We start from the raw sequence: 27,516 nt of genomic DNA, 5'->3' as shown, positions 1-27,516 counted from the left end.
CTTGTGAGACCATATGCTGGTGCGGTTGGCCCTGGGTTCCTCCTAATGCAAGACAATGCTAGACCTCATGTGGCTGGAGTGTGTCAGCAGTTCCTGCAAGAGGAAGGCATTGATGCTATGGACTGGCCCGCCCGTTCCCCAGACCTGAATCCAATTGAGCACATCTGGGACATCATGTCTCGCTCCATCCACCAACGCCACGTTGCACCACAGACTGTCCAGGAGTTGGCGGATGCTTTAGTCCAGGTCTGGGAGGAGATCCCTCAGGAGACCATCCGCCACCTCATCAGGAGCATGCCTAGGCGTTGTAGGGAGGTCATACAGGCACGTGGAGGCTACACACACTACTGAGCCTCATTTTGACTTGTTTTAAGGACATTACATCAAAGTTGGATCAGCCTGTAGTGTGGTTTCCCACTTTAATTTTGAGTGTGACTCCAAATCCAGACCTCCATGGGTTGATAAATTGGATTTGCATTGATTTATTTTTGTGTGATTTTGTTGTCAGCACATTCAACTATGTAAAGAAAAAAGTATTTAATAAGATTATTTCATTCATTCAGATCTAGGATGTGTTGTTTAAGTGTTCCCTTTATTTTTTTGAGCAGTATATTAACCTAAATTACTGAGTGAAAAGGAAGCTTGTACAGAACAAAAATATTCCAAAACATGTATCTTGTTTGCAATAAGGCACTAATACAAAGTGTTATGTTTGTGGCAAATCAACAGATCACTGATATTTTCAAACATGGTGGTGGCTGTATCATGTTATTGGTATGCTTGTCATTGGCAAGGAGTCGAATAGAGCTAAGAGCAGGCGAAAACTTGGTTCAGTCTGCTTTCCAACATGCACTGGGAGACACGTTCATCTTTCAGCAGGACAAAAATCTATAACATAAGGCCAAATATACACTGGCTGCTTACCAAGACAACATTGAATGTGGCCTAGTTTTGACCTAAATTGGTATGAAAATATATGGCAAGACTTAAATGGCTTGATCAATGACCAACCAACTTGACAGAGCTTAAAGAATTTTTTTTATAATAATGTGCAAATATTGTACAACACAGCTGTAATCACTTCCAAAGGTGATTCTAACATGCATTGACTCAGGGGTGTGAATACTTATGTAAATTATGTTACAGGTTTTGTTTTTTCTGTTTATATTTCGAGGTAATACGTTACCACGAAGGGCGCACCGATTGGTGTAAGTACACTACATAACCAAAGGTTCATGGGCATGGGGGAGCACAGGAGCAAGACTGGAGAAGTTGGAAGGCTTTAACTCCATGTTATGTAGTGCAGCTCTAGCAGGGCAGAAATTTGACGAACTAACTTGTTGGAAAGGTTGCATCCTATGACTACCATGTTGAAAGTCACTGAGCTATTCAGTACGGGCCATTCTACTGCCAATGTTTGTCTATGGAGATTGCATGGCTGTGTGCTCGATTTTATACACCTGTCAGTATAACGGGTGTGGCTGAAATAGTCATTCTCTAATTTGAAACAGTGTCCACATAGACCACTCTTACAGAACGAGTGCAAGGAAACAGACAACTAAGAGAAAGGACATTGTGACATCTTGTGGACAATCAGAGACTTATACCTGAGGACGAAAAACCAGGCCATCCGAAGTGGGCCCAACAGAGATACCCAACGGAGACCTTCAACATGTAAATACATGCATTGCACTTCTTACCCATAAGAGCGGCAGTTCGGGGCAAGGTATTAGGGCTAAACTAAGCGTAGTTTACAAATGTATCCAAGTCTCTCTCTCTCAAAACACGTGTCATATTGAGTTGGTCCGCTAGGGACCTGTTGTCATTGTATTAAGTTCTAAGCAATAACCTAGACTGTGTGTATCTTATGTTATCATTTAGCTTGTTAGTAAATAAATCATTAACTCAATTTGTGTGGTACGGAATGATTAGTGAGACCCGGGTTTGTGCAGATTTACGGAGTCTACAACTTTCAGAATGAGACTGATATGAGGAAATGATTGATTATTGTCTGTTATGATATCGAGATATTCGGATATATTCTTGAGTTAATTTGGGAAACAGTAACTCATTAAACAAACTTTTCCCATGGTGCCCCAAGTTACTAATGAGTTAATTGTTACATTATTAATTTAATCATGTAATAATTAAACATAGTTAATTATTCTAAAAATAGCATGTCATCACATGAATGATAGTCACGTCACGACAAGCCTGAAAATCAAAATGGATTAAATAGTTGTTTTTTCACCATCTGCCACACCCCTATGGAGGACCAAGACAGCCAAAATCAAAAATAAATGAATAAATAAATAAGTATATATATATATGCACGTAAATGTCAAAATAAATGAATATACACAGAAATAAATAAATAAACACAATTTGATATAAATTAGTAATTTTGCATTTACTTATTTTTCCAAAATATCTATTTTCCTAATTATTAATTTCTGTATTTATTTATTTCCCTATTTATTTTCTTGACCATTTATTCCTGTATTTATTTATTTCCCTATTTATTTATTTTTGCCAACTTTTATTTCTTCATTTATTTATTTATGTATTTATTTATGTATTTTTGTCACTGTGAACATGTCTACACGACGAGTGTCGGTGTCTGAGCTTCTTTGAGAGGCGGCTGATCGGCTTGAAGAAATAGAGCACTGTAAGTATGATGACACATACTCTGAAGGTATAAATTAGATTTTTGCTGGGCATCAGTTGAACATTATTTGATGTGTACTTTTTGCGCACATAGAAACCACATGTTCAGACCGCTAACGTTAACTTAGCAAGCAGACTGGCCAAAGGAGCACATGTTCACCAAAGTGAAGAGTGCAGACTGGCTAAAGCTAGCTCTAATAATTTGCTTTTCACTCAAATGTTGTAGCATTAGTTAGCTAGTGAGCATGGTGAATTGTCTAGCAGTCCACAAAGAGAATATTAGAAGATGTCCCTAGGTAGATTGCCAGTTTTTGCTGAAATGGTGCGGTCAAGTTTAGAAGTAAGCATGGGCAACTTAGCAATATACTCCTCTGCAGTTTGAATGAAAGTTTATAGCTACATATTTTATGCTGTGGATATCTAGGCCTAATGGTGAATGCTGATAATTTGTATTGTACAATTTCATTGTCAACAGCAAGTTCATCTGGCACTTCATCTGGCACTGCATCTAGCACTTCATCTAGCACTCCATCTGGCACTTCATCTGGCACTCCATCTGGCACTTCATCTGGCACTGCATCTGGCACTTCATCTGGCACTGCATCTAGCACTTCATCTAGCACTCCATCTGGCACTTCATCTAGCACTCCATCTGGCGCTTCAGGGGGTCGAGTAGGCCTACACCCTGTTGATGGTGAGTTAGCTAACATACAAAGAATGTATTATAATTCATATTATATTATATAATTTATAACCAAGTGTAAAGTAAGAATGTGCCTCCGACGACTGACATATCACTTCATTTTCTGTTATATAGCCTAACTTACTTGCCAGTAAGCCTAACTTACTTGTGCATAAGCCTAGTGTACTAAAAATATTAGACAACATAACTCAAGCTAAGCTGATCTATTGGTTGAGAATGTATTTTTGAAATCAAAGAATCATGTTCACATCACTTGATAGCCAAAAGGGAGCCCTCAACCAGACATTTAAAGTCAATCAACAGAGTGAACCAAATTGTTTTGTGCAATATTGTGACAATTTGTTTTGTGATGTACATAGGCATGCACAAATCCTACGTTTTAGAACGTATAACTTGAAAATATAGGGAGTTTCTTGTTGAATTATTAAGAGATTCTTGCATGTTTAAATTCAATTTGCATAGTGTATAATACTGATCCTAGATCGGCACCCGTACTCTGAGAAGCTTGAACTTCTATGGCTATTAAATATTAAATCCTACTCATGTCATTAAAGCTAATCTGGGCATGTAGTTACCAAGCTTCTCAGAGCATGGGTGTTGATCTAGGGTCAGTTTTGCTATCTAGCAAAGAATAAGGATAGAATATAGACAGGGGAAATGTGATCATAGATCTGCACCATAGTGCAAGAAGCTGGACAGCTGGCCCAGATATCAGACCATTTTGAAGGTCCTGTCAGTTAGAGATGTACACTTTATTAGGTATACCTGCATTTTAACGCAAATAGCCTGCTCCTCTGAGAATAATGTAGCTGCCTGCAACTCAATCTATAAAGTAAAGAGCTTTAGTTGTTGTTTGACAAAAACATTAGAATGGGCAAGATGCGTAATCTAAGCAACTTTGACCGTGGTATGATTGTTGGTGCCACACATGGTGATTCCAGCATCTCAGAAACAGCTGCCCTCCTGGGATTTTTACGCACTACAGTCTCTAGAGTCTACAGAGAATGGTGCGATAAGAAGTGAGTGGCAGTTCTGTGGGCAAAAACACCTTGTTAATGAGAGAGGTCAGAGGAGAATGTCCAGACTCATTCAAGCTAACAGAAAGGCCACAAATGCTCAAATAACAGCTGTTTAAAACAGTAGTGTGCAGAAGGGCATCTCTTAATGTACAACACCGTCAATCATTCAGGTTGTTGTGGAGGCAAAAGGGGGTCCTACCCAGTACTAGATAGATGTACCTAATAAAATCTGTAATAAAAAGTGTATATAATGATGAAAATCAGGTTTGCAAGTTATATTTTTTGTTTGTCATTATCTCACAGGTAATTGAGAAAGCTCACAAGAATTTGTGGAGTTCATTTTAACTTCGTTTCCAAAGTTGAGAGACGCGAGCGGGTTCGAGCTGCTGAAAATTGAACAGGTCCTAACCACCCTTTTCACCCTTCAGTGCCTTCTGCACCATGGCAAGTATCAAGGTTCACAATACTGTGGTTTTCATGCATTAAGCATATCCTACCTCCTTCCATCTCTACTTCTTGCCATTATGTCCTCATGCATTTACCTTCTCTGATATTGACTTATTTTTTATTCAATTGTTCATCAGAATTGTGTTCTTTGTTCCCAGGACGTCTGAGAAAACCTCCTACATGGTGCGCACGACCCAGAATACCCTGGAAGCCTACCGCTACATTGACTGTGGTTCCAACTCCACGGTTCACCAGTCCCCACGCAGACCGTGGCAGTAAAACTCCCTCCCCCACCCACTACAGTCACCACCAGCCACAGTGATGAGTGATAGGGTCACAGGGACCATTGGTGCTCGCCAAGGTGCTGGTAGCCAGACCACAAGAACCAATTCAGTCCGAGCATTTGTTTCGACTGCAGGATTATTAGGCTTGATCACTTGCCTACGTCAATGCATAAAACATTAGCTCTTCAGTAAATTATATTTAACTGTTGTGCATTTGACTGATGTTCAGGGTATGACTAATTTACAGCCTCCTGTAGCTTCAACATCCTTGATTTTAGGAGTTAATTAGTTAACCTTGACTTGATCATAGTAACTGGTGTTACTACTGAATTATGACTGTATCCTGCTGTGCTAGTCGTTTTATTTGTAACATTGAGAGCATCCTATAACATTTTAGGAAGGTCCTTTAGCGTGGGTTCATGTGATTTAAGGTGCTTGGCATAGTAACAATGTATAAAGCGACTGACATTGTGTTGCGCAAGAAGGGAGATTTGTTCTTTGCTATTTATATAGGGGACTTGACAAGACTAGTTAAGGGATGTGCTTAAGGCAATTTATTGACTCCAATGCTTCCCACAGTTGTGTCAAGTTGGCTGGTTGTCCTTTGGGTGGTGGACCATTGTTGATGGACATGGGAAACTGTTGAGTGTGAAAAACCCAGCAGCGTTGCGGTTTCTGACACAAACCGTTACTCCTAGCACCTACTACCATAGCCTGCTCAAAGGCATTTAGAAATGTTGTCTTGCCCATTCACCCCCAAGCCATAAGACTCCTGAACATCTAGTCAAATGGCTACCCAGACTATTTGCATTGACGTCTGGACGTCTGTCTGGAGGCCCAGCTTGGACATAACTCCGTAGTGGCTTGTAAAAGGGATCTTTGTAATGTCAACTGCTGTGGTATTAACCAGGTCAGGATAACTTTAATTACATGAACTCACTCACTGTCCTATTATGTTGAGCATCCTGCTAATGTTGTTTACATTCCAAAGCACACCCTCTTGTTGTCATAGACCTACATAGAATAAGCTAATGTAATGGCTTGAAATGTAGTTTCAGAGTTGTATTTCGAGAACGTTAAAAAGTTGTACGTTTGTGTGGTATTTCCAAGTTTGCGGATTGGCTGTTTAATTTGAAGAGTGTTATTGCACTAAATGGCAATAGAGATGGCCTGAGTGCCTGTCTGTTTGACAATGACTGACAGGGAGTTGGCATGAAAATGACAGCAATGAGTTGACAAGAGCACAAAGATCATGGGACGAGGCTACAATGGAGAAAGGTGAAATTAAAATGGATGATGTGCGATGTAAAAAAATAACTTGATGTATCTTGCTTTTTAGATATTTTTGAATACATTTATATTTTTCAAATGCAGAATTCTAAAATGGCAAAAAATAATTCAACTAATAAAGATGGTTATTTTTTGGGACCTGTCTGTGTGTCTCCTCTGTTTGTGACATCTTTGTTTTCAGGCCTGATTCTTGCTCTTGAAAAAATTAAGCAAAATACATAAGGCTTTAAATTCTGGAGTACAGTTTAGAAACCTAGTGATAATAAATCCAATGAGCAAAGTCAGATTTGGTACCACAATTTTTACATTTTTTTTTTTATTATATTCTTCATTTGTGCATACAAAGCTTTCTTAAAAAATAGCATATAACAGATTTTCTTACAAATGTTTCCTTTTGTCCTAGCTGCATGTGAGAAAATATATTACTACATATAAAGATCAATAAGAAAACAGACCACAATATATTACCGCTGTCATACAAAGTAGTGTCTTTCTATTTCTTACAAAAACAATGCAAAACACTAAGAATACAAATACATGAAGCTTAAAAATATGAACGATTAAATCTTAATACAGGAGTGCTCTGTCTTTGGTTAAGTACATAGGACCTTAGACAACGGTCTGCTTTGTGTGTTAACTTTGTACATAAAGTCATACAGGTAAAAATATATGTGGGAGTTACATTGATATTGTGACTTATTCTTGTCTTGTTTTTAATGTTTGAATACATTTCTCAATGTTATACTGTATAATAAGGACTAGTATTTGCCCCATAGTCTAGATAATTGACCCACAAAAAAATTGTGGAATAGAACAAAATGACTATTTGCAGCAATATTATTGTGTATTGCTCTTAACAGAAAAAGCCATAGGTATAAATACAATACATTAGAGACGGCATTGGTGCGGCACACCATTATTCCTTGGTTACTACAAACTTTTCTTTCTAGAGTACAATTCATACAAACGTACATGTGAACAAAACATAACAATACCCCATAATCTCTATTACTGACCATATCTGTGCCCTAGCCTCTACACACACTGATACCCTAACCACATACACTCTCTCCCTTGCACATTACAAATAGACGTTTCTCACATTCACTTTTACTTTCTACTGTAGCCTACTGTAGGACTACATCTTCAACATTTTGTTTGACTTATACTGGGGAGAGTGACAGGGTTGAGGCAAGTTTTATCTGTAATTAAGTGTAGTCTTTGGTAGGCCTGTGGGTGGACTAGGCTGCTTATTGCATATCTGAAACCTTAAATGACTAGCAAGTGACGACAAGGCTTTGGTAACTTTAAGGCAATATGAAATTAAAGGCCCAGTGCCGTCAAAAACTAGGTTTCCTGTGTTTTATATGTATTTCCACACTGAGGTTGGAATAATACTGTGAAAATGATAAATGCCATTTTAGTTTAAGAGCTGTTTGAAAGGACCGCCTGAAATATCCGCCTGTTATGGTGGGATCGAGTTTTGGCCTGCCTGGTGACATCACAAGGCGATACATTTGTTAATAGACAAATAAGAGAGTTCCAAACCTCTCTGCCAATAACAGCTAGTTTTTAAGTTTTCCGCTTAGACCACTCACAGACAGCTCTAGCAAAATTGTTGCTTGAGAAATTGCTCTTTGCTGAGAAACATTTTTTATTTTTTACCATTTTAAGTGAAAACAATTACAATAAGGTACTTAATTGTTACCCAGAAATGATTTGATATTGAGATAAAAATGGCTGCATTGGACCTTTAAGACATTTTTAGACATTAGACATTTAAACAACTAATACATTTTGACTATAATTCAAAATGGCAGTCATGTTTGAAATGTTGAGCCTTTTGGTTCCAAAACTCAGTCTTTGAGAAGAGGCCACTGCCAATGGTGCTTTGTGGGTCTGTAAAGCATTTGTTTCTGAAGCCTCCTCTTTGGGAGTTGTAACACTGTTGGCAGTGTAACACCAGGGACGGGTCTTTGGCTTGGTTCTCTACCTGCGCTGCGGCCCTAACATCACCTTGTTGATGAAGTTGACAATGGCAGAGGCTGGCTGCTCCGGGTCGAGCTCAGCAAACAGATGACACACGTTTTCTGCCATGCTGCCTGGCTTCTTGGCTACAAACCCAAACACCCTATTGAACAGAAGGAGGAGGGGGAGAGAGGAAATAGATATTAGAGGGTTAGAAATACACACCTAAGGCTAGATTCGAACCTGACTGCGAAAGATCGGCATTATAACGCAATTGACATTTAAAGACAAGGTTTCTTGCGTTTGCGGAAACTGCATTCATGGTAAACACGGCATATGTCGGCTCAATCGGAAATTACCTTTAAATATAAATTGCGCTATATTGCAATTATTCTGCGTTCCGGATTGAATCAAGCCCCTATTTAGATATATTGATGTCCATTCTTACTGGTTTAATACTATGACTGAGACTTCTGTGATTAAAGGCTCAATTCAATCAGATCCGTTTTGGCGAGCTTACAGTACATTATGTTCTGCTACTCGGATTCAGTGAAGTGAAGTAGCGGTCAGGATGGTGGATTAGGCTATGATAATATCTCCTAAGCTAATATACGATAACAAATAAATAATAATCGAACTACACAAATGTACATAAAGCCTATGAACTGGCATAAAACAGAAGCTGTGAGCATGAATATTTGTGAACATGAATTCGTGACCGTGATCAACAGATACTGTATTTACTGGGATGATGGCAAAGAAACAAAAGCAATATGATGCCATGCAGATAATCAAACATCATGTCACACCGATCAATACACATACAAACACATCACACTCCCAAACAAACATATGCACAAACACACATAGAGCACTTACTTAGATGTTGTTCTGTCTGAGTTAGTCCACCTGAAGCAAAGAGAAAGACAGACCGGACTCAAGACCCATACTGACAGACAGAGCTCTCAAACAAGCACAGGCATGGGTACAGGTGCAGTCACAGCCACGGCCTGCATTGCCCAGGCATAAACACATCACATTCTGTCTCCCACACACACACACACTCAGAAACACATATTTCAAGCTCACACACACAGATCCATGCGCAGGTTTACAGCAAAGGATGAATGGAATATGGTGATGACAGAATGGAAATGCCTCAATTTTTTCTCTTGTTTAGATGGTTAGCTGAGATGGTTTATAAACAGTGTGGCCGAGGTGTATTAGATCGCATAAGGGCACAGTCTTCATGTAATTCATGTTATGGTTGACTGACATTTAAATTGTTTGTGAATGGTTCGTGTTAGTGTGCTACCCTAGTGCCCACCTCCTGTCCTGGGGGTCGATACTGCTGAAAGTCACACTGTTGACTGGGTAGTGTCTCCTGAAGAACACCCTATAGATAGACAGACAGAAAGACCATTTAGTGTGACCATTGATATCACTATCATATGTACTAATCTACCACAATACATCCATACACCCTTTCTTCCTGTTTTCTTTCCTAAGAAAATTTATGTGGGTGACATTTAGACCATATGATTTCGTCAGTGGTAATGTTACCTGCGCTGGCTGTCAGTCAGTGTGATGCCCTGTGAAGACACTTTAAAGTGGACCACTGTGGCCGCTGGCTGGGGGTTTCGTGCCAGTGTGGTTCCGGTTGCCTTGGAGATGGCCTGTGGTCCAGTCAGTGACTCAGTTTCCACAGAATTCAGGTAGAGCACGTTGCAGGCTGGACAGGAGAGGGGTGGGACAGGAAAAAGTCAGAACAATCAGGAAGGGAACTGTGAGAGAATGATTTAGTTTCAAATTCGACATTTGTATTTATTTAACCTTTATTTAACTAGGCAAGTTTTTCAAATTCGGCATTACATAGTACTGTATCAATAGCGTATCAATAGCAGCTAATGCATTATGCATCACATAGGAATTATATCAGCTCACATCACAGTGATGAATTAATTCCAGTGCGTTTTGTTCTATTTTTTTGTACGGTATCAGAACAGTTAAGTTCAACACGGAAAGTTAGTACTGTGACGTCCCAACCACTGAGGTATTGTCCCAACTCCCCCTGCTGTGCAAACGAGCTCACAATCTTTTAGTGATTGGTCAGATTTCACTTTGGAGAATTTCCATTGGTCCTCCGGGCTCTGGGGCGGTATTTGGTTAGTAACTAGTTCCGGGTGAACTGATCATTGGTGGAAGGGTTGTCACTAGTTACCACAGCCAGAAAGTAAAAAAATGCCTATAATCGTAAACATTCATGATAAAACTCAACAACAAAAAAACTGTCTTAACTTAAGGTTACGCATAATGTTAGCAGTGTGTTTAGGGTTAAGACTAAGGCCAGATTTTAAGAAGATAAATGGTAGAAATAGGAGGGGTTTAGCCATAATTATGACTTTGTGGCTGCGATAACTAGTGACGACCAGGTGGAAGAGCAAAGTCTGAACGGAGGAGTTTATAGTCTAGTTCTAGAACCTACAACAGCCCCTTCTGTCCGCGGACAGACTACTGGACATTAGTTAACGTACCAGACAAAGCTATAGGTATGGCGGCGGGAGAGGCACGAAAAGTAATTATCTACGGCGGGAAAGGAGCACTAGGAGCCACTTGTGTTCAATACTTCAAGTCTAAAAACTGGGTGAGAATTGACAGATAGACAAACTGTTGTTCTTCTTTGTAAAGCTACAATGAACCATATTAGCTTCAACAACGTCAGGTATATGAACAGTATAGAAATATAACTGATGCCGACTGTCAGACTTATAGTGTTGTTATTATGGTAGCTCTTGTAAGGTGTATTCACTAGGAACAAACGGAACCAAACAAAAGCAAACGGAATGGAATTTGTCTAATTGAAACGCTCGTTTTCGTTGCCAAACGTTTTGCAACGGCTTGCTACTTTGTGTGCACTAATGATACACCCCTAAAACGAGAGTTTCTATTGGACAAATCCAGGTAAGTCGCTCCCCGTTTTGTTCTGTTTGCTTTCGTTTAAGAAACGTTTTGAAACAAAATTGGCGGAATTAATACACCCCAGGTTTAAGGTGTAACGTTGGTGCCAGTAGAATTAGGAACTGTCTTAACTGGCCAGGTACCCCTCGCTAAAGAACTCTCTAACCTCAAGGATCTTTTAACCAAACTAAGGTTAAATAAATAGAATATGAGGAGCTGAAGCCACACTCAAATTGCAGCCCTGCCTACAGTACTGTGTGTGTTTCTCCAGTGGGTGGCGTGTATTGACATCAATGCCAATGAGGAGGCAAGCGCCAACATCCTAGTCAAACCAACCGACTCCTTTACTGACCAGGCAGAACAGGTGAGACCCTCCCCGCTCCTCCTCTCCTTGTCTCGTCTCTTTCCCTCAGCTATTTCCTTCAATACCACAGAGGGAAGGGAAGGAGATGAGGCAAGGAGATAAGGGAAGAAGAGGACATTAAGCCAGACTGTCTGTTATATGCTGTATGTATGCCCATGTTGATCATGGAGTGTGTGTGTGTTGCCTAGGTGACAGCGGATGTGTTGTCGTTGCTAGGCGACCAGAAGGTGGATGCCATCCTGTGTGTGGCGGGAGGATGGGTCGGAGGCAGCGCCAAGGCTAAAGGTCAGGGCTCGACACACACAGACAGACACACACACACACACACACACAACCACTGATCTCTCTTTCCCTCTCTTCAGCCCTGTATAAGACAATGATTGTGTGTGTGTGTGTGTGTGTGTGTGTGTGTGTGTGTGTGTGTGTGTGTGTGTGTGTGTGTGTGTGTGTGTGTGTGTGTGTGTGTGTGGTGTGTGTGTGTAGCTCTCTATAAGAGCAGTGATCTGATGTGGAAGCAGAGTGTGTGGACATCAACCATTTCCAGTCACCTAGCAACCAGACACCTGAGAGAAGGGGGGCTGCTCACACTGTCTGGAGCCCAGGCTGCCCTGACCGGAACCCCAGGTACACACACACACACACTGTGCCTGGCTTTTATGATTGGCATCCATTAAGAATGTGAGCAGTAGATTCCATATATTGTTCTCTCCCTCCTCTGCGTGTGTGTGTGAAGGTATGTTGGGTTATGGTATGGCGAAGGCAGCGGTCCACCAGCTATGTCAGTCTCTAGCGGGAACCAACAGTGGCCTCCCTCCACAAGCTGCTGCTGTCACTATACTACCGTAAGACAGACAGACACACACACACACACACACCGACGAACGGGCACACATTCACACCAGTCTGTAATCATCTTTTTCACTCTCTGACAGCATTACCTTGGATACGCCTATGAACAGGAAGTGCATGCCTGACGCTGATGTCACTTCCTGGACACCACTGGAATATGTGGCAGAGTGAGTGTGCGACAGTGCTGTCCATACACACCACACAAAATATAATATAATGATGTAATATACAGTATTTAGCTATGCCGGCTTACATTTCCATATGGGTGGTCTCAGCCGGAATCGAACCCAAAACCCTGATGCTGCAAGAGCCATGCTGTAACAGTTTCTCTATCCTGGTGGAGGACACCTAGCACTACACACCTGATTACACTAATCAATTTATCATCAAACCTTTGAATAATGGAATCAGATGTGTGCAGTGCTAGGGCAAAAATGGGGTATTGGATCCCTGGCATCAGGATTAAGAAGCACTGCTTTAACACAGTACTGTGATATAATAACGTGTTGTGATTCAGTGCTGTCTGATGTGATGTTTTAGAATGTTATACTGTGTGGTGTTCTACCGTGCTGTGATCTATGGAATGTTCAATTGTGTTGTTCCAGAATGTTCTACGGCTGGTCGACAGGAGAGAACCGACCGGCCTCCGGAACTCTGCTGCAGCTGGTGACATCACAGGGCCAGACACAGGCCACACCGATGTAGAGGCGCACGCACGTGTATGTGCACACTCTTCCGCAATCATCTGCTCACTGTCATCACCACAACACTACTTAATGCTGGGTGCGTTCAAGCAGATTCATTTTGTCTAGTCAGTCACCGCCTTTCAAAGTGTGCTGCATTATGGGGATAGAAATAGTTCGACATGTGCCTACATATCGATTGCATGAACTTTACAAATGTAAAAAAAATAATAATTTGAATAAAATAATTGTGCTTCTTCATTTGTGCTTCTAATTCAGCATTGCTTGCTGTTTAGGGTTTTAGGCAGGGTTTCTGTATAACCACTTTGTGACATCTACTGATGTAAAAAGGGCTTTATAAATTTGAGTTAAGCAATCATTAGTGTTTTTGGTTGACCCACGTGAACGTGACTGAAACAGGAACCACCTTTGCCATGATTCTAAAGCTACAGGGAATAAAAACAAGTGATATTTAAGATCTAACAAATTAATTGTACACATGTTATGTTTTCAGTTTGTGAGTGTGATATGGGGGTACATAAAAGTATATTTCAACATCTTGTAAATAAACTTTTATTAACAATAGCAGCTATGTTGACACTGCCATATTGATTTGAGCCTTGCTGCTGGAAAACCCCCAGTGTCCCAACTTTTGACTGTCGCAGATGCACCTCCCCCGCCTTCACTCACCGACTAAATCTACTGTGAGCTTTGTTAGCATTACTGCTCAAACACACCCTCTGTGTGTGTGTCAGTGACGTGCAGTCAGGGTAGACAGTGCTTACTCTGTAATGACAATCTAATCAAAATAGCTGTTATGAAAGTCAAATTGAAAATACAATTGTTTTTTTCAGTTATCTAATTTGTTTTTGCAAAAAAAATAATTTATTTGTCACAAATCCTAAAATGTACTAAAACTGCATCAAAACCTCGAGTTGCCAGGGTGTGCATCACGATCGCCGTATGCAGTGCCTTCCTTCCCGTTAACTGAAATGCACTCCAGTCAGTTGGACGTTTCAGGCATAGGGCTTTGCTGCCTTCTCCATGATGCTAGCTTCATTCATTTAATTGAGCGGATTTCATAGTTTGCACATGCGTATTGCCTTTAAACATTTTTATTAACAGTGCTTATTTGGGGCGTCTACATAGTTTGGCGCTGGCATCCTCTGAGTGTCAGCTAACGTCAACAATAACCTGACAAAATGGATATTATGCACCGCAAACAATTTTCCATTCATCCAGAAGGATAGACGAATGGATTTAATTTACAAGTGGAGGTAGGCTTAAAAGCATTTTCATTAGCAATTGGCAGGTCACTGTTGAATAGGGTGACCATATTTTAGTTTTCATAAAAGAGGACAGTGGGAGCGGGAGGCAGACGGACACAGTGGGTGGTAAATACAATGCGTTCACAACCATGCAACTATGTTATTGAACTTTAGTACATAAAGTAATACATCCTTTCCATTCAACTGTTGGCCCTCAACAATAAAAAAATAAAAATAGTTTAGCTTTTAACACCTTTCTTTTCATGGCCATAGGTTAAAATAACATTTAAAAAACAGTTATAAAAAATCCACTATTTCAGTCAAAAATAATGTCAGTCCTCCTGATGCTCTCTGGTATACTTTCCCGAAGGTCGAATCTTTCCCAACAGTCCTTGATTACCAATCAAGTAGGCATGAAAGTCTTTGCAAGACATGTTTTTAAAGTTGTATTGTGTACACAGAAGCCCCTTCAGTGACTCAACAGACAAGTGATTCCTTTCCTTTGTCCACTGGCTTTGCATCAGTGAAAAAAACTCTCTCTACATTTGCATTGTGAGAAGGAATAGCAAAGAAAAACTGCAATCTTCAGTAGCTCTGAATGAAAATCTATGCTTTTGGACCTTTCAAAATATTTGGTCCACTTCTTGTGTGCTTGCAGATTACTGAACTCTCCATCACTGTTACACCTTTCTGTGAATTTCTTCAGGTTGGTGACCTGATCAAAGCACTTTGCATCATCAATTGGTACCCCCTTTTCTCCCAGGTGTTTTATACAGGCTTCTATGTCATTCCAGTCAGGTGTCTCACTCAGATCCATCCACATGAAAGAGGATAACTCCTCCATGGGTGCCATCCATTTCTCCAGATACTCCAGGCATGAACTGTACAGACCCTGTACTTGAGCACTGAAATGGTCACAATTCTTACCAAGTCCATCCTTGTGCTTTTGTGCCAATAGTCCCTTAACTGTAAGGGACATGAAGTTATTGGTCTTGCGTTCAAGAAGCATGGTGTGGACTTTGTTCAAAAGGTTCTTCACTTCCACAATTGAATTACTCTCCCTTTACATCTCCTGAATGTGTGAATGAAACACACACATGAGTGAGTGCATGTGCCAAAGGTAAATTTCACTGAACTCATCTTCAAAAAAACTTCTTGATCAAGGAGGGTGTTTTTTCCTGTGACAAAAATGCTTTCAAGGCTGGAAACATCTGTAGCAGCCTCTCAATACCTGGGAATAATAACAGCCATCGCGTCTTGCTGTGAGAAAGGAGACTTCTGTATTCAACATCAACAAATTCACAGTTCTCCTTCAGATTCTCTGCGCACAGTGTAGATGTGAAAGTATTGACATATTTTGAAGATGATATTCTCAATATCGACATCTAGTGTGTCTGGCCCGTAATGAACACAATTGTTCAAGACGTGTGCTGGGCAGCCTACACCGATTAAAGACTTGTTCTGCAATGACTTCTTTAAGTTTGCGAAAACATTCTTTCCTTCTTCATCACGCCGGATTCCCCCGAACATTGTATTGCAGTTGTCACCTGTAAATGCAATACATTTGGAAAAAGTCCCATTATTTTCCAGTGTTTCTTTGATGTATTGCGCGATCGTATCAGCTGTCTCATTTGGAGTGTTTTTAACTTCGACTAATTTACTTTGCACACCACCATTCTTCCAATCAAAATACTGAATAAGCAGAGGGAATATTTTCACAGCACCGTGATTGCTCCCATCAGTAGAAACACCACAGTAAGGTATGTCTTCTAGTGCTTTCTGAGCTATGTCGACAGAATGTGGTGCTATCACAGCGTTAACAATTGCTTCGGTCTTAGTACGAGCGCCTGAAAATTTTCGCGCAGTCTCGGAATCAGGGAAAGCCTTTTTTAACAAGGCAGACGTGCAGTCCATTGATCTGTAGCTATTGTGATGCTTCGTGTTGTGGAATGCAAAAACTCCCTCCGCAGCAGTAACAGCATCTTCTGTTTTACCTGCTCTCACAAAATAGTCAGTTAATTTACCTGACGAACTCTCTCATTTGGCTGCAATTTTGTGTTTTGCAGAGCTTATGTGGGCTTCTAGGTCGCTATAGCACCTTTATTTGACACTGACACGTACGTGCCAGCTTTGCAGGTCATGCATTCTGCTTCACATGGATCCCGACCAAGACGAAAACACGGGAATTTTCTCTGTAACTCGTCTGTGAATTTACATTTGCGTTTGGGCATTTTTACGCTGTTCTGGAGCCATGTGCCACTGTTGACAAGCAAGCTGCTGCTCTGTCTCTTGGCTGTTGCCATGGTGAGGGTAATGATTGATATGCAGTTTGACCAATGTTTGCGTAGGCCTACATGACCCACCAATGGTGGCGTGTGAGAAGGAGGGACCTAAAGAGAAAGGTCAAAGCAATGCAAAAACCCCAAAACAATGAATGGCGACTGTAGAAAGCAAAAGCAGAATCCCGGACATTTTGGGCGATTTAGAAATCCCGGCCGGATGCATTTTTTAGGTCCAAAAAGAGGACATGTCCGTGAAAAAGAGGACGTATGGTCACCCTACTGTTGAATGAATATGAGAAAAACTGGTATATTATACAAATGTATAAAACGTGACTTTCTTCCATCATTATCAGTTGCATGGACTACAACATATTGTATGCCCTATATACTGTGTAAAATAAGATGTATTACATTATAAAGCACCATGGTGTTCATATATGTCACACACAACAGGGTCTCTCACCAACAACAGCAGGAATGCAGCCTTTTGTAATTGAACATTGTGATAACTGACTAGGCTAGGGAACTCACCTGCACCCTGTTTCAGCAGGTCTGCAGCAGTGCTCATGTTACTGGCAGTCGACTGCAGCGCCTGCATTTCTCCAATGGGATCTGCAACACAGGGATGTACAAATTAGATAAAGGTATTTGAATCAGTATCTTTACTCTGTCTCCATCTGGAGGAAATTGCTGGAAATATTTCAACCTCGCCAGAAGGTTATAATTCTAGGCATTATGTATCAGTGAAAAGTGCTACAAACATAAAATGTCTATGTACTATTATTACACAAATTGTCTAGGGATTAGATTGTGAGAGGGTACTTAGCATCAATGGTTATAAAACAGCTTATGTTTACTTCGGTGGGGACTGGTTCCCATTAAAATGACTCCAGCCGGCTAGCTAATAATAGCCCATAATGTGAGTGACTGCAGACCTTTTTCTGGGATCCGTAGGGAACAGGGTAGGGAAATGGGGGTGATGGAGTGCTGGTACACCAATGCAGACAAACTCCCTGTGGAACACAGACATTTAGGGCTCTATTCAATCTATATTGCTGAATTGTTACCGATTGCACGATAGAAATGTAAAGGTAATTTTTGATTGAGCCGACATATGCAGCGTTTACTGTGAATGCAGAGTCCGCTAACGCGGGAACATTGCCTTTAAATTTCAATCTCGCTGTAATGCTGAACTTCCGCGATACGGACTGAATAGAGCCCTTAGACTAAATGATCCATTGGGAACAACAACTATGGAACATAATGACTGAATGCCTAAATAGCTGAATACTGAAAAAAACTAAAACAATATAGGCCAAAACTGAGAGTATACTATTCTTATTGAACAGCTCACCAAAATGGGGCTCATTCTGACACCCTTTGATCTTCACTCCACGGGGGCCCGTCTCAATCAGGAAGTGTCGCACCAGCTGCTCTAATGGATTGGCTACCATGTGTGTGTTAGGGAGAGAACATGAAGAACACTATTAGCTAGCCGAAATTGAAGTGCTTTGTGTCGAGGAAATGTAGGGTGTTGAGATGAAGGCAAAATGCTCGGGCAGTTGTTGAGTCATACCTTTGCTGCTGTGGTTGTTGACGTTAGCGGGCGGGATGGCCACCTTCAGTGCCAGGCCATAGGCACCCTGGAAGGAGTTGCTGTCCCGGATAAGAAACGCCCCTGGTTCTCTCTCCTTCAGCGCAGCTATGGCTACAGGAAAACAGAAAATAGACATAAAAAAGTTTCATGCATTTTGCATAACAGTCAAACAGCTTTCTTTATGACGAGTTAAAAAGTAACTTAAGTTACCTTGGTCCCTGGAGATGCCAGGCTTGTACCAGAAGCGTGAGCTGTCCTGGACAAACTTAACACTGACTCTGCCTGCCATCTCTCCTTCCAGAGATAGAATTCCTTCTCCTTGGCCTGCAGGGGGTGCCATCTCCCCCACCGTTGGAGAGAAGGTGACATGGTGCTGTGAGAGGGAGGGCCTCAGGGTACCCACCCCGCCATTAGGTGATCCTGGCTGGGCAGACTGCCGCCGTTTCTCTGGGAGTGGGGGCTGGGGGATGGTGACAGCAGTGTAGCCCGAGTATGGCACATGGGGGGCAGATTGGGCACAGCAGCCAGTGGCAGAGGTGGGGAAGGTGGGGGTGTCATGTCCCTCAGGGGCTGAAGAGTGCCCACTGGCACTGCCCTCCATGCCAGGGTAATGCTGCAGGGGTCCTGGGGGCTCAGTGCCCAGCATCAGCCTCCGGCCCAGGGTGGCGAAGCCAGGCACAGGAGGTTCTGAGGAGGGGGAGCCCTCCAGACTGCTGATGGGAGGCTGGGGGGAGGAAGGGGCTGAAGTGGAGATGGATTTAGGGACCTCTGGGGTCAGCTCCCTGGGTGGACATGCTCCATTCAACTGGCCCTGAGCTGGGCAGGGTCCCGTTGTGCCAGGTGCAGAGTTGGGGTTGGGTGGCTGGTGCTGGGCAAGAGGAGGCAGTGCAGCAGTCTCTGTAGGAAGGGTGGTCTCTGGACCAGGTGGGCTAACTTTCTCAGGGGGGGTCTGAGTGGGTGATACGGGGAGGCAGTGGTTGCTGGCTTGGCTGGTTGTAGGTGAGAGTGTGGTACAGTGGTTCTGGGGCTGGTTGGGTGAGGGTGGATGTGTCGGTGTGGTGCAGTGGCTGTTGAGTTGGGTGGGGGAAGGTGTGGGTGTCACGGATGAAGACTGTGAGGGGTCAGGGATGTGTTGCTGGTTGAGCTGAGACACTTGAGCAGCAGTACTATCGGGCCTATCCTGAGACTGGGCAGATTCAAAGTCACTGTTGACTATGTCAGTCGATCGAACTTCATCCTCTTGTACACCTAGACTGGGCCTGAAAAAATAGTAAGTCATTTTAAGAGAGATATGCAATATATTCTTACATGACATTTTGAATTGTTTATTTAAGGAAATTGTCTGGTACTTCAGTATACTAAACTCAGCAGAAAAAGAATGGTCCCTTTTTCAGGACCTTGTCTTTCAAAGATAATTCGTATAAATCCAAATAACTTCACAGATCTTCATTGTAAAGGGTTTAAACACTGTTTCCCATGCTCAATGAACCATAAACAATTATTGAACATACACCTGTGGAACGTTCGTTAAGACACTAACAGCTTACAGACGGTAGGCAATCAAGGTCACAGTTTTGAAAACGTAGGACACTAATGAGGCCTTTCTACTGACTCTGAAAAACACCAAAAGTAAGATGCCCAGGTTCCCTGCTCATCTGTGTGAATGTGCCTTAGGCATGATGTAAGGAGGCATGAGGACTGCAGATGTAGCCAGTGCAATAAATTGCAATATCTGTACTGTGAGACTCCTAAGACAGCGCTACAGGGAGACAGGACGGACAGCTGATTGTTCTCGCAGTGGCAGACCATGTTTAACAACACCTGCACAGGATCGGTACATCTGAACATCACCCCTGCGGGACAGGTACAGGATGGCAACAACAACTGCCCGAGTTACACCAGGAACGCACAATCCCTCCATCAGTGCTCAGACTGTCCACAATACGCTGAGAGAAGCAGGACTGAGTGCTTGTAGGCCTGTTGTAAGGCAGGTCCTCACCAGACATCACCGGCAACAACGTCACCTATGGGCACAAACCCACTGTCGCTGGACCAGACAGGACTGGCAAAAAGTGCTCTTCACTGACGAGTCACTGTTTTGTCTCACCAGGGGTGATGGTCGGATTCGCGTTTATCGTCAAAGGAATGAGCGTTACACCGAGGCCTGTACTCTGGAGCGGGATCGATTTGGAGGTGGAGGGTCCGTCATGGTCTGGGGCGGTGTGTTACAGCATCATCGAACTGAGCTTGTTGTTATTGCAGGCGATCTCAACGCTGTGCTTTACAGGGAAGACATCCTCCTCCCTCATGTGGCACCCTTCCTGCAGGCTCATCCTAACATGACAATTCCACCAGCCATACTGCTCGTTCTGTTCGTGATTTCCTGGAAGACAGGAATGTCAGTGTTCTGCCATGGCCAGCAGAGAGCACGGATCTCAAACCCATTGAGCACGTCTGGGACCTGTTGGATTGGAGGGTGAGGGCTAGGGCGATTTCCCCCCAGAAATGTCCGGGAACTTGCAGGTGCCTTGGTGGAAGAGTGGGGTAACATCTCACAGCAAGAACTGTCAAATCTGGTGCAGTCCATGAGGAGGAGATGCACTGCAGTACTTAATGCAGCTGGTGGCCACACCAGATACTGACTGTTGCTTTTGATTTTGACCCCCCCTTTTGTTTAGGGACACATTATTCAATTTCTGTTAGTCACATGTCTGTGGAACTTGTTCAGTTTATGTCTCAGTTGTTCAATCTTGTAATGTTCATACAAATATTTACACATGTTAAGTTTGCTGTAAATAAACACAGTTGACAGTGAGAGGACGTTTCTTTTTTTGCTGAGTTCATTTAACCAGTAGTTCTGAAAGTAGCGCTTATAAGCCAAAAGTTGTCCCCGAAAATTGCTACTACGTCACATATGTGCAGATATGTGCACCACGTCATTGCTCACTCAAATGGCGAGGGGCTGAAGCTCATTGGCTAGAACTCGAATTGCTAGGGGGCTGGCCCACGTGGGGGAAAATGTAGGGAAAATGGGGCAGCAGAGCTTTGACAAAAACAGTTGCTTTCAAATTAGGGATTTCGTGGCTAATTGAGGTAAGACAGTAATTATAGATTATGCATGTATGAACTGCACATTGACACATCCAGCCCAAAGTGGGAAGTAAAAAAAATACTTAGTAGTTGCCAAAGTTCTGGAGCATGTCTTCAATCGACACACACGACTGATATGTGACATGCAGATGTTAAAAAAAAGATAATACCTTTCTTGTGTGCGCAGAGGGCTGCTGGTATGAACAGGAGTGGGTGGCCCAGAGCGGTCAGAAGGCGTGGAACACGGGACATGGGCATCTCGATGCATCCTCTTGAAGGAACCCTGGGAGATGTGGTCTCTCCAACCCACATTCTCACTCATCCCCCTTCCATCTTATGGAAGACAGAGAAAAGAGGGAATTCTTTTATGTGACACCGAACTGACAATTGACAAATTATTTCCTACATTGGTTTAAATGTAATTTCATGAAATGATTTTATAAAATGTTGTCAGTCGAGGTTGTCTCACCTGTCTGGCTGTTGGAGAGGTACTGCTGAGGGTGGGCTCCAGGGTGGTGGTCTGTTGGCCCTGTGGTGTGGCTGCAGGGGCCTGACAGGGTGGAGGGAGGGGGCAGAGGGGAGGTAGACTCAGACTGGTAGCCTGAGGCATAGCCCCTGCTTTCAGAGGGGGAAGGCTGGTAGGGGGAGCAGGGGTAGGCCTGGTGGGGGGTCTGGTAGCCACTGCTGCTGCTGCTGTACTTCAGATCCAGGTGGGAGTGGGCGTGGGAGCGAGACGGCTCTGGGTACGCAGGGTGGCCTGACGGCAGGGGGTCAAAAGTGAAGGCAGGGAGCTCGTGTCCCTGGGGCCCATAGGAAGACACTGTGGCCCTCCTGTGCCAATAATCTGCCTCTCTCTCCCTCTCCCATTGGAGCTCTGCCTCCCTGTCCCAATGCAGTGACATCTCCCTGCCTCTTCTCAGTCCCACTGCCTCCCTCTCCCAGTGCATCTCTACCCCTCTGGGCAGCTCAGACTCCCTCCCCCTCCTCAGCCCTGCTTCACGATGCTGCAGCTCTGCCTCTCTGTCCCAGTGGAAGCTCTCTCCACGCTCCAGCCGCAGGCCGCGGAAGGCTGAGTCCTCCCTCCTGATGAGGCAGTCCCGGCAGGGGCAGCCAGGGGGCGGCAGACCGTCCAGCAGCAGCATGTCGTGGTAGGGGCCGGAGGACTTGGTGTGGTGAGGGTGGTGATGGGTGTGTGAGGGAGGGTGATGGTACGGACCATAGTCATCACTTCTACAGAGCAGGCGGCCGGGAGGAAGGGTGTGTGGGTGGGAGTGGGGGTGAGGGGTCAGCTCCTGGGATGGATAGGGGCACAGAGAGGGGTGATGAGAGGGTCCCTCAGAGCAGGAGCGGTGCAGGTAGTGTGGCGGGCCCTGCTGGCGGTCCCACACCAGGTCAGGGGGAGGCAGGGCCTGATGAGGGTGAGGGTGGGGACTGTAGTGCTGGCACAGGTCCATGTGTGAGGGGACGGTGGCAGGGTTAGCTGAGGGTGGTGCCCCAGGATGTCCATTGGTGCCCGGGGCTCTGTCCAGGCAGTAGCTGTTGGGCATGAGGTGGAGTTGGTCACAACCGGGCTCGGCACAGTGCTGGGAGCGGTAGCCCACCCGGCAGGAACAGGAGCGGCCCAGCCTCAGGGTACCTGTACGCTCAGAGGGAGAGGACGAGTCCCCGTCATCCAGGATGGCAGTCTCCCTCTCCCTGTCCCGGTCGTCTCGCTCCCCCTCGATGCCCCCCAGCAGGCGCTCCAGCTCCTCCCTCTCCTGCCGAGTGGGGGGCGGGGGCCTTCTGGGCTCTTCTGGACGCTCTGGGTGGGCTGTAGAGTGGGAAGAGTGGCCGGAGTGGCTAGTGTGGCCAGAGAGGCCGGAGTGATTGAGAGAGTCAGAGCTAGGGGAGAGGAGCTGGTTCTGACTCGACCTCTCCTCACTGGTGCCTGCTGGACTCCCATTGGTGGAGGTCAGGGAGCCTGAACCTGGGCCTGAACGACGTTTCTTTATCTGGGCGTACAGACTGCCATCCACTGGACCCCTGGTGTGGGCTATGTCTGAGAGAGAGTAGAGATTTAACATACTGTACCTTCAGAGTACAGTATCGACAGTATAGCCATAAAGTAATTGCCCAGTGTTTCCATATTTCTATGAAATATGACCTATAATTATTTACAATATGAGTGAAATAGTTTTATTTCCAAATTGTTTAAATGAAGTATCTTAAAGATCAGCTGTGTTGGAATGGTGGGTGTACCCCAACAACAAAATGGTGTGGCCGTATCCCAGTCATAAAAAATATTCACACAAGTAGCCGCTGATTGGCCAGCTCATCCTCTAGACCACTGATTGGCCAACTCATCCTCCTCAGGGAGATGGCATCATGTTCTATGAGGAAATAGCAAGCATTTTTTAAACGGTCTGTTCCATTATATTATACAGATAGATACTCCATTGGCCGCTCTAACAATAAAAATAAATGTCTTAAAAAATGGAAGGCAGTCAGGAGGAGGCAATGTTAAGTTAGCACCATTCTAGCCAATGAGAGGGCAGATACATGTGTGACCAACCACCACAGTCCTTGCTATCCGGGATCCTTGGTATGAAGTAGACGTTTTAAATGGTTAAGGTACCAGTTAAGGTTAGGGTTTAGGGATTGGGACATCCCAAGGATCCATTAACAAGCACAACTCTGATATAAAGTAATTTTTTTATTAAAGTTGTCACGTGCCCTACTTATATCAGTACACTCATAACTACCTAAGCATTACAAAACTTCATTTCAATCAAATAAACCTCACGTAGCAAATAAGCCATTAATAACCTGTCTGGGCTAGGGGGCAGTATTTTCACGGCCGGATGAAAAACGTACCCAATTTAAACAGGTTACTACACTGGCCCAGAAACTAGAATATGCATATTATTAGTAGATTTGGATAAAAAAAACACTCTGAAGTTTCTAAAACTGTTTGAATGGTGTCTGTGAGTATAACAGAACTCATATGGCAGGCAAAAACCTGAGAAAAATTCAAGCAGGAAGTGGAAAGTCTGAGAATTGTAGTTCTTCTTTTGATTCTCTATCGAAGCTACAGTGTCTGTGGGGTGATGTTGCACTTCCTAAGGCTTCCATTGGCTGTCTAAAGCCTTCAGAAAGTGGTTTGAGCATCTTCCTGTCACTGGGCAGAGTATAGGAGCTCAGTTACTGAGTGGTCTGCCTGGCAACAAAGGGATTGGATATGCGCGGTCACGCGAGCACGCCGTTCCTTCTTTTTCTTCTTGAATGAATATGCTATTGTCCGGTTGGAATATTATCACAATTCTACATTAAAAATACCATAAAGATTGATTTTAAACAGCGTTTGACATGCTTCTAAGTACGGTAATGGAACATTTTGACTTTTCGTCTCTCGTTCCGCGCTCGCGTGTTATGCCTTTGGATAAGTGATCTGTACGCATGAACAAAACGGAGGTATTTTTACATAAATATGGATTATTTGGAACAAAAACAACATTTCTTGTGGAAGTAGCAGTCCTGGGAGTGCATTCTGACGAAGATCAGCAAAGGTAAGAGAATATTTATAATACTAATTCTGAGTTTAGGTGACCCCAAACTTGGTGGGTGTCTGTATAGCTTGCTGTGATGGCGAGCTATGTACTCAGAATATTGAAAAATGTGCTTTCTCCGTAAAGCTATTTTAAAATCTGACACAGCGGTTGCATCCAGGGGTAGTCCATCTATAATTCTTTAAATAATTGTTATATATTTTGTCAACGTTTATGATGAGTATTTTTGTAAATTGATGTGCACATTCACCGGACGTTTTGGTGGGAATACATTTTCTGAACATCACGCGCCAATGTAAAATGCTGTTTTTGGATATAAATATGAACTTTATCGAACAAAACATACATGTATTGTGTAACATGATGTCCTAGGAGTGTCATCTGATGAAGATCGTCAAAGGTTAGTGCTTCATTTAGCTGTGTTTTGGGTTTTATTGACACATGTCCTTGCTTGGAAAATGGCTGTGTGATTATTTTTGTCTATGTACTCTCCTAACATAATCTAATGTTTTGCTTTTGCTGTAAAGCCTTTTTGAAATCGGACAATGTGGTTACATCAAGGAGAAGTGTATTTTTTAAATGGTGTAAAATAGTTGTATGTTTGAGAAAGTTGAATTATGACATTTTGTTGTTTTTGAATTTGCCGCCCTGATATTTCACTGGCTGTGTCCCGCAGGTGGGACCTAGCCCATAGAAGTTAAATCATTTTTTGACCAAATTTAACACTCATTGACCTTTCGCTCGGTGTGCAAAAAAATTGGTGGTGAAAGACAGATGTTGGGCCTAGTTATCCCTCTCTGGCTTGAGATACAAGTTTGAGGCAGGGTTTTTGAAGTGTATAGGACGAGTCAACAACATTATTTGGATATGAGTTAATCAAATATTAACTTTTAAAAGTGGCATTTTCACTGGGCAGTTACTTTAAGCTGTATGATTGAGATAGAGCCCACCAGAAATTCAGGGAGGCTTTCTGTACCTTCTAGGCTGTCCTGGTAGCGCTGGTTGAAGTTTTCATAGGAGTCCCAGCGCACCACTGGGTCAGCTGTGTTGTAGTCCACTGTGACAGCAGGGTCATTCCTCTGGTACTCTCGCCCTGAGGGGATAGTGCACATGATTAGACATATGATTAAGCACAAACACACTAATACAAACTGCTATTGTGTTCACCGGTACTGTTACATTGTAAATTCTCCTGAAATGATAGAGCTGAAGACGAGACACATAGTAAGAACAAACCTTTGATCTTCTCTGGTCCAGAGGAAAAGACAAACTCTACAGTTGCGTCCGAGGGAAATCGTTCATCTGAGAAAAGAAATGACCACATCTATCGGGTGCGTTTTAATGTTTTCCTTTAGAGTGGCTTGGTTGGTTCAATTGGGCTAATTACTTCCACATAATCCCCTGGTGCTTTTACAATACAGGACACAACTTTTCAGCTGGAAGTAATTTAACAGAAAGTAAAAACGGGAATTAGGAAATTAGTGTGTTCATTATACAATTAAGTAATTAACCTTGAGGGATTCATTTTGACACATCGGTTCTATATAGTAATTTCCACTTCTCTTAACCACCACAATGAACCAACAAGTTTTATTGTTCCACACTGGCTTAACCGTTACTGCCAAGAAGGCCTTGTATTGATAATAAACCCTTTCCATAGTTGTCTCAAGAAGAGCCTTTCCCTGCCCTCTCCCCAGACCCTCCCCCTCCATACCAGTACAGGCCTCATCCAGCTCCCCCTTGCCGAACCACAGCTGTGCCCCGTGGATGGTGCAGGTGTGGAACTGCAGTCTGAACACTGTGTCCCTCTCTGCACTCTGGGCCCGTCTGTGGTAACACTTCACCTGCAAGGGGAGACAGAGATGTGGGAAGGGAGCAGAACAACAGATGAGATGGAGGAGAGGAGAATCAATCTACTTTCTGAACAGACATTGGCAAGGCAGTGACTTAACTTGAGAAACAGTGGAATAATCTGTCAGACTGTCTGTCTGACTCAGACTTACCATGATGTCTCCCTTCAGCAGCAATGCAGGCTCAATGGTCACACACAGTCTTCGGCCCCCGGAACCCTGCAAGTCACTGTGGACAACACACAACATATGAATACAAACAGATAGGCGCACACAGACAAGGAAAAGTAAAGGCACATCCTGTCCAGTATGTTAGAGCTATGGCTTTTCTGTCAGTTGTGTTGGTTAACAATACTGTAGGACATAAAGTGATGCAGACTCACTATATCCCTGAGGTGTAGACCAGCTGCATGGACTGGTAGATCTTCAGGAAGGGAAAGTAACCTGGGCAACGATAAAGAGAGGCGGTGTTCAGCGTTACACAGTGGACTGTGCTAACTGTCTCTCCCCCTGTCCTTTGTCATACGATTAAAGATAAACAGGCCAGTGTGTGGGTGGAGGGTGAACTTGACCATGTGAAAACACTGCTGTCATTCACAGGGCCATATCTCAGAGCCTTGTGCAGAGACATGCACTCATAGACACGCACACA

The 27,516-nt window shown here is 43.4% G+C and overlaps 2 protein-coding genes across 6 annotated transcripts in view; one reads left to right on the top strand and one right to left on the bottom strand.

Moving 5' to 3' along the window:
• Window positions 1–6,696: 6,696 nt before the first annotated feature.
• Window positions 6,697–27,516, bottom strand: part of tns2a (tensin 2a) — a 55,376-nt gene continuing 34,556 nt past the window's right edge. For 4 of the 5 annotated variants that reach the window (XM_014135669.3, XM_082960168.1, XM_014135672.3 and 1 more), the window contains exons 13-28: window positions 27,248–27,308; window positions 27,018–27,093; window positions 26,729–26,858; window positions 26,251–26,316; window positions 25,991–26,107; window positions 21,939–23,507; window positions 21,640–21,802; window positions 18,590–19,638; window positions 18,359–18,490; window positions 18,137–18,229; window positions 17,718–17,795; window positions 17,314–17,394; window positions 9,942–10,110; window positions 9,706–9,774; window positions 9,258–9,287; window positions 6,697–8,541 (exon numbers count right to left, since the gene is read on the bottom strand). In XM_014135669.3, the coding sequence (XP_013991144.1) occupies window positions 8,400–8,541; window positions 9,258–9,287; window positions 9,706–9,774; window positions 9,942–10,110; window positions 17,314–17,394; window positions 17,718–17,795; window positions 18,137–18,229; window positions 18,359–18,490; window positions 18,590–19,638; window positions 21,640–21,802; window positions 21,939–23,507; window positions 25,991–26,107; window positions 26,251–26,316; window positions 26,729–26,858; window positions 27,018–27,093; window positions 27,248–27,308 (4,025 nt within the window). In that variant the 3' untranslated portion in view covers window positions 6,697–8,399. The remainder of the gene's footprint in view (window positions 8,542–9,257; window positions 9,288–9,705; window positions 9,775–9,941; window positions 10,111–17,313; window positions 17,395–17,717; window positions 17,796–18,136; window positions 18,230–18,358; window positions 18,491–18,589; window positions 19,639–21,639; window positions 21,803–21,938; window positions 23,508–25,990; window positions 26,108–26,250; window positions 26,317–26,728; window positions 26,859–27,017; window positions 27,094–27,247; window positions 27,309–27,516) is intronic. The other variant, XM_014135670.3, reaches the window with a different exon arrangement.
• dhpr (Dihydropteridine reductase) lies at window positions 10,808–13,810 on the top strand. The gene is made up of 7 exons (NM_001141387.1): window positions 10,808–11,022; window positions 11,608–11,700; window positions 11,889–11,985; window positions 12,184–12,324; window positions 12,434–12,542; window positions 12,633–12,716; window positions 13,155–13,810. The coding sequence occupies exons 1-7, from the start codon at window positions 10,930–10,932 to the stop codon at window positions 13,252–13,254; spliced, it is 717 nt and encodes a 238-aa protein (NP_001134859.1). The 5' UTR covers window positions 10,808–10,929; the 3' UTR covers window positions 13,255–13,810.

Source organism: Salmo salar, chromosome 13 (assembly GCF_965601325.2).
Source record: "Salmo salar chromosome 13, fSalSal1, whole genome shotgun sequence".
In the NCBI taxonomy this organism is placed as follows: Eukaryota; Metazoa; Chordata; class Actinopteri; order Salmoniformes; family Salmonidae; genus Salmo; species Salmo salar.
This window is presented reverse-complemented; position numbering and strand designations above follow the sequence as displayed.

Coding starts and splice junctions, on each gene's coding strand:
- dhpr (NM_001141387.1), top strand. CDS start 10,930: ATGGCGGCGGGAGAGGCACGAAAAGTAATTATCTACGGCGGGAAAGGA. Junction 11,701..11,888: donor TTACTGACCAGGCAGAACAG/GTGAGACCCTCC, acceptor TGTGTTGCCTAG/GTGACAGCGGATGTGTTGTC. Junction 12,325..12,433: donor TGCCCTGACCGGAACCCCAG/GTACACACACAC, acceptor GTGTGTGTGAAG/GTATGTTGGGTTATGGTATG.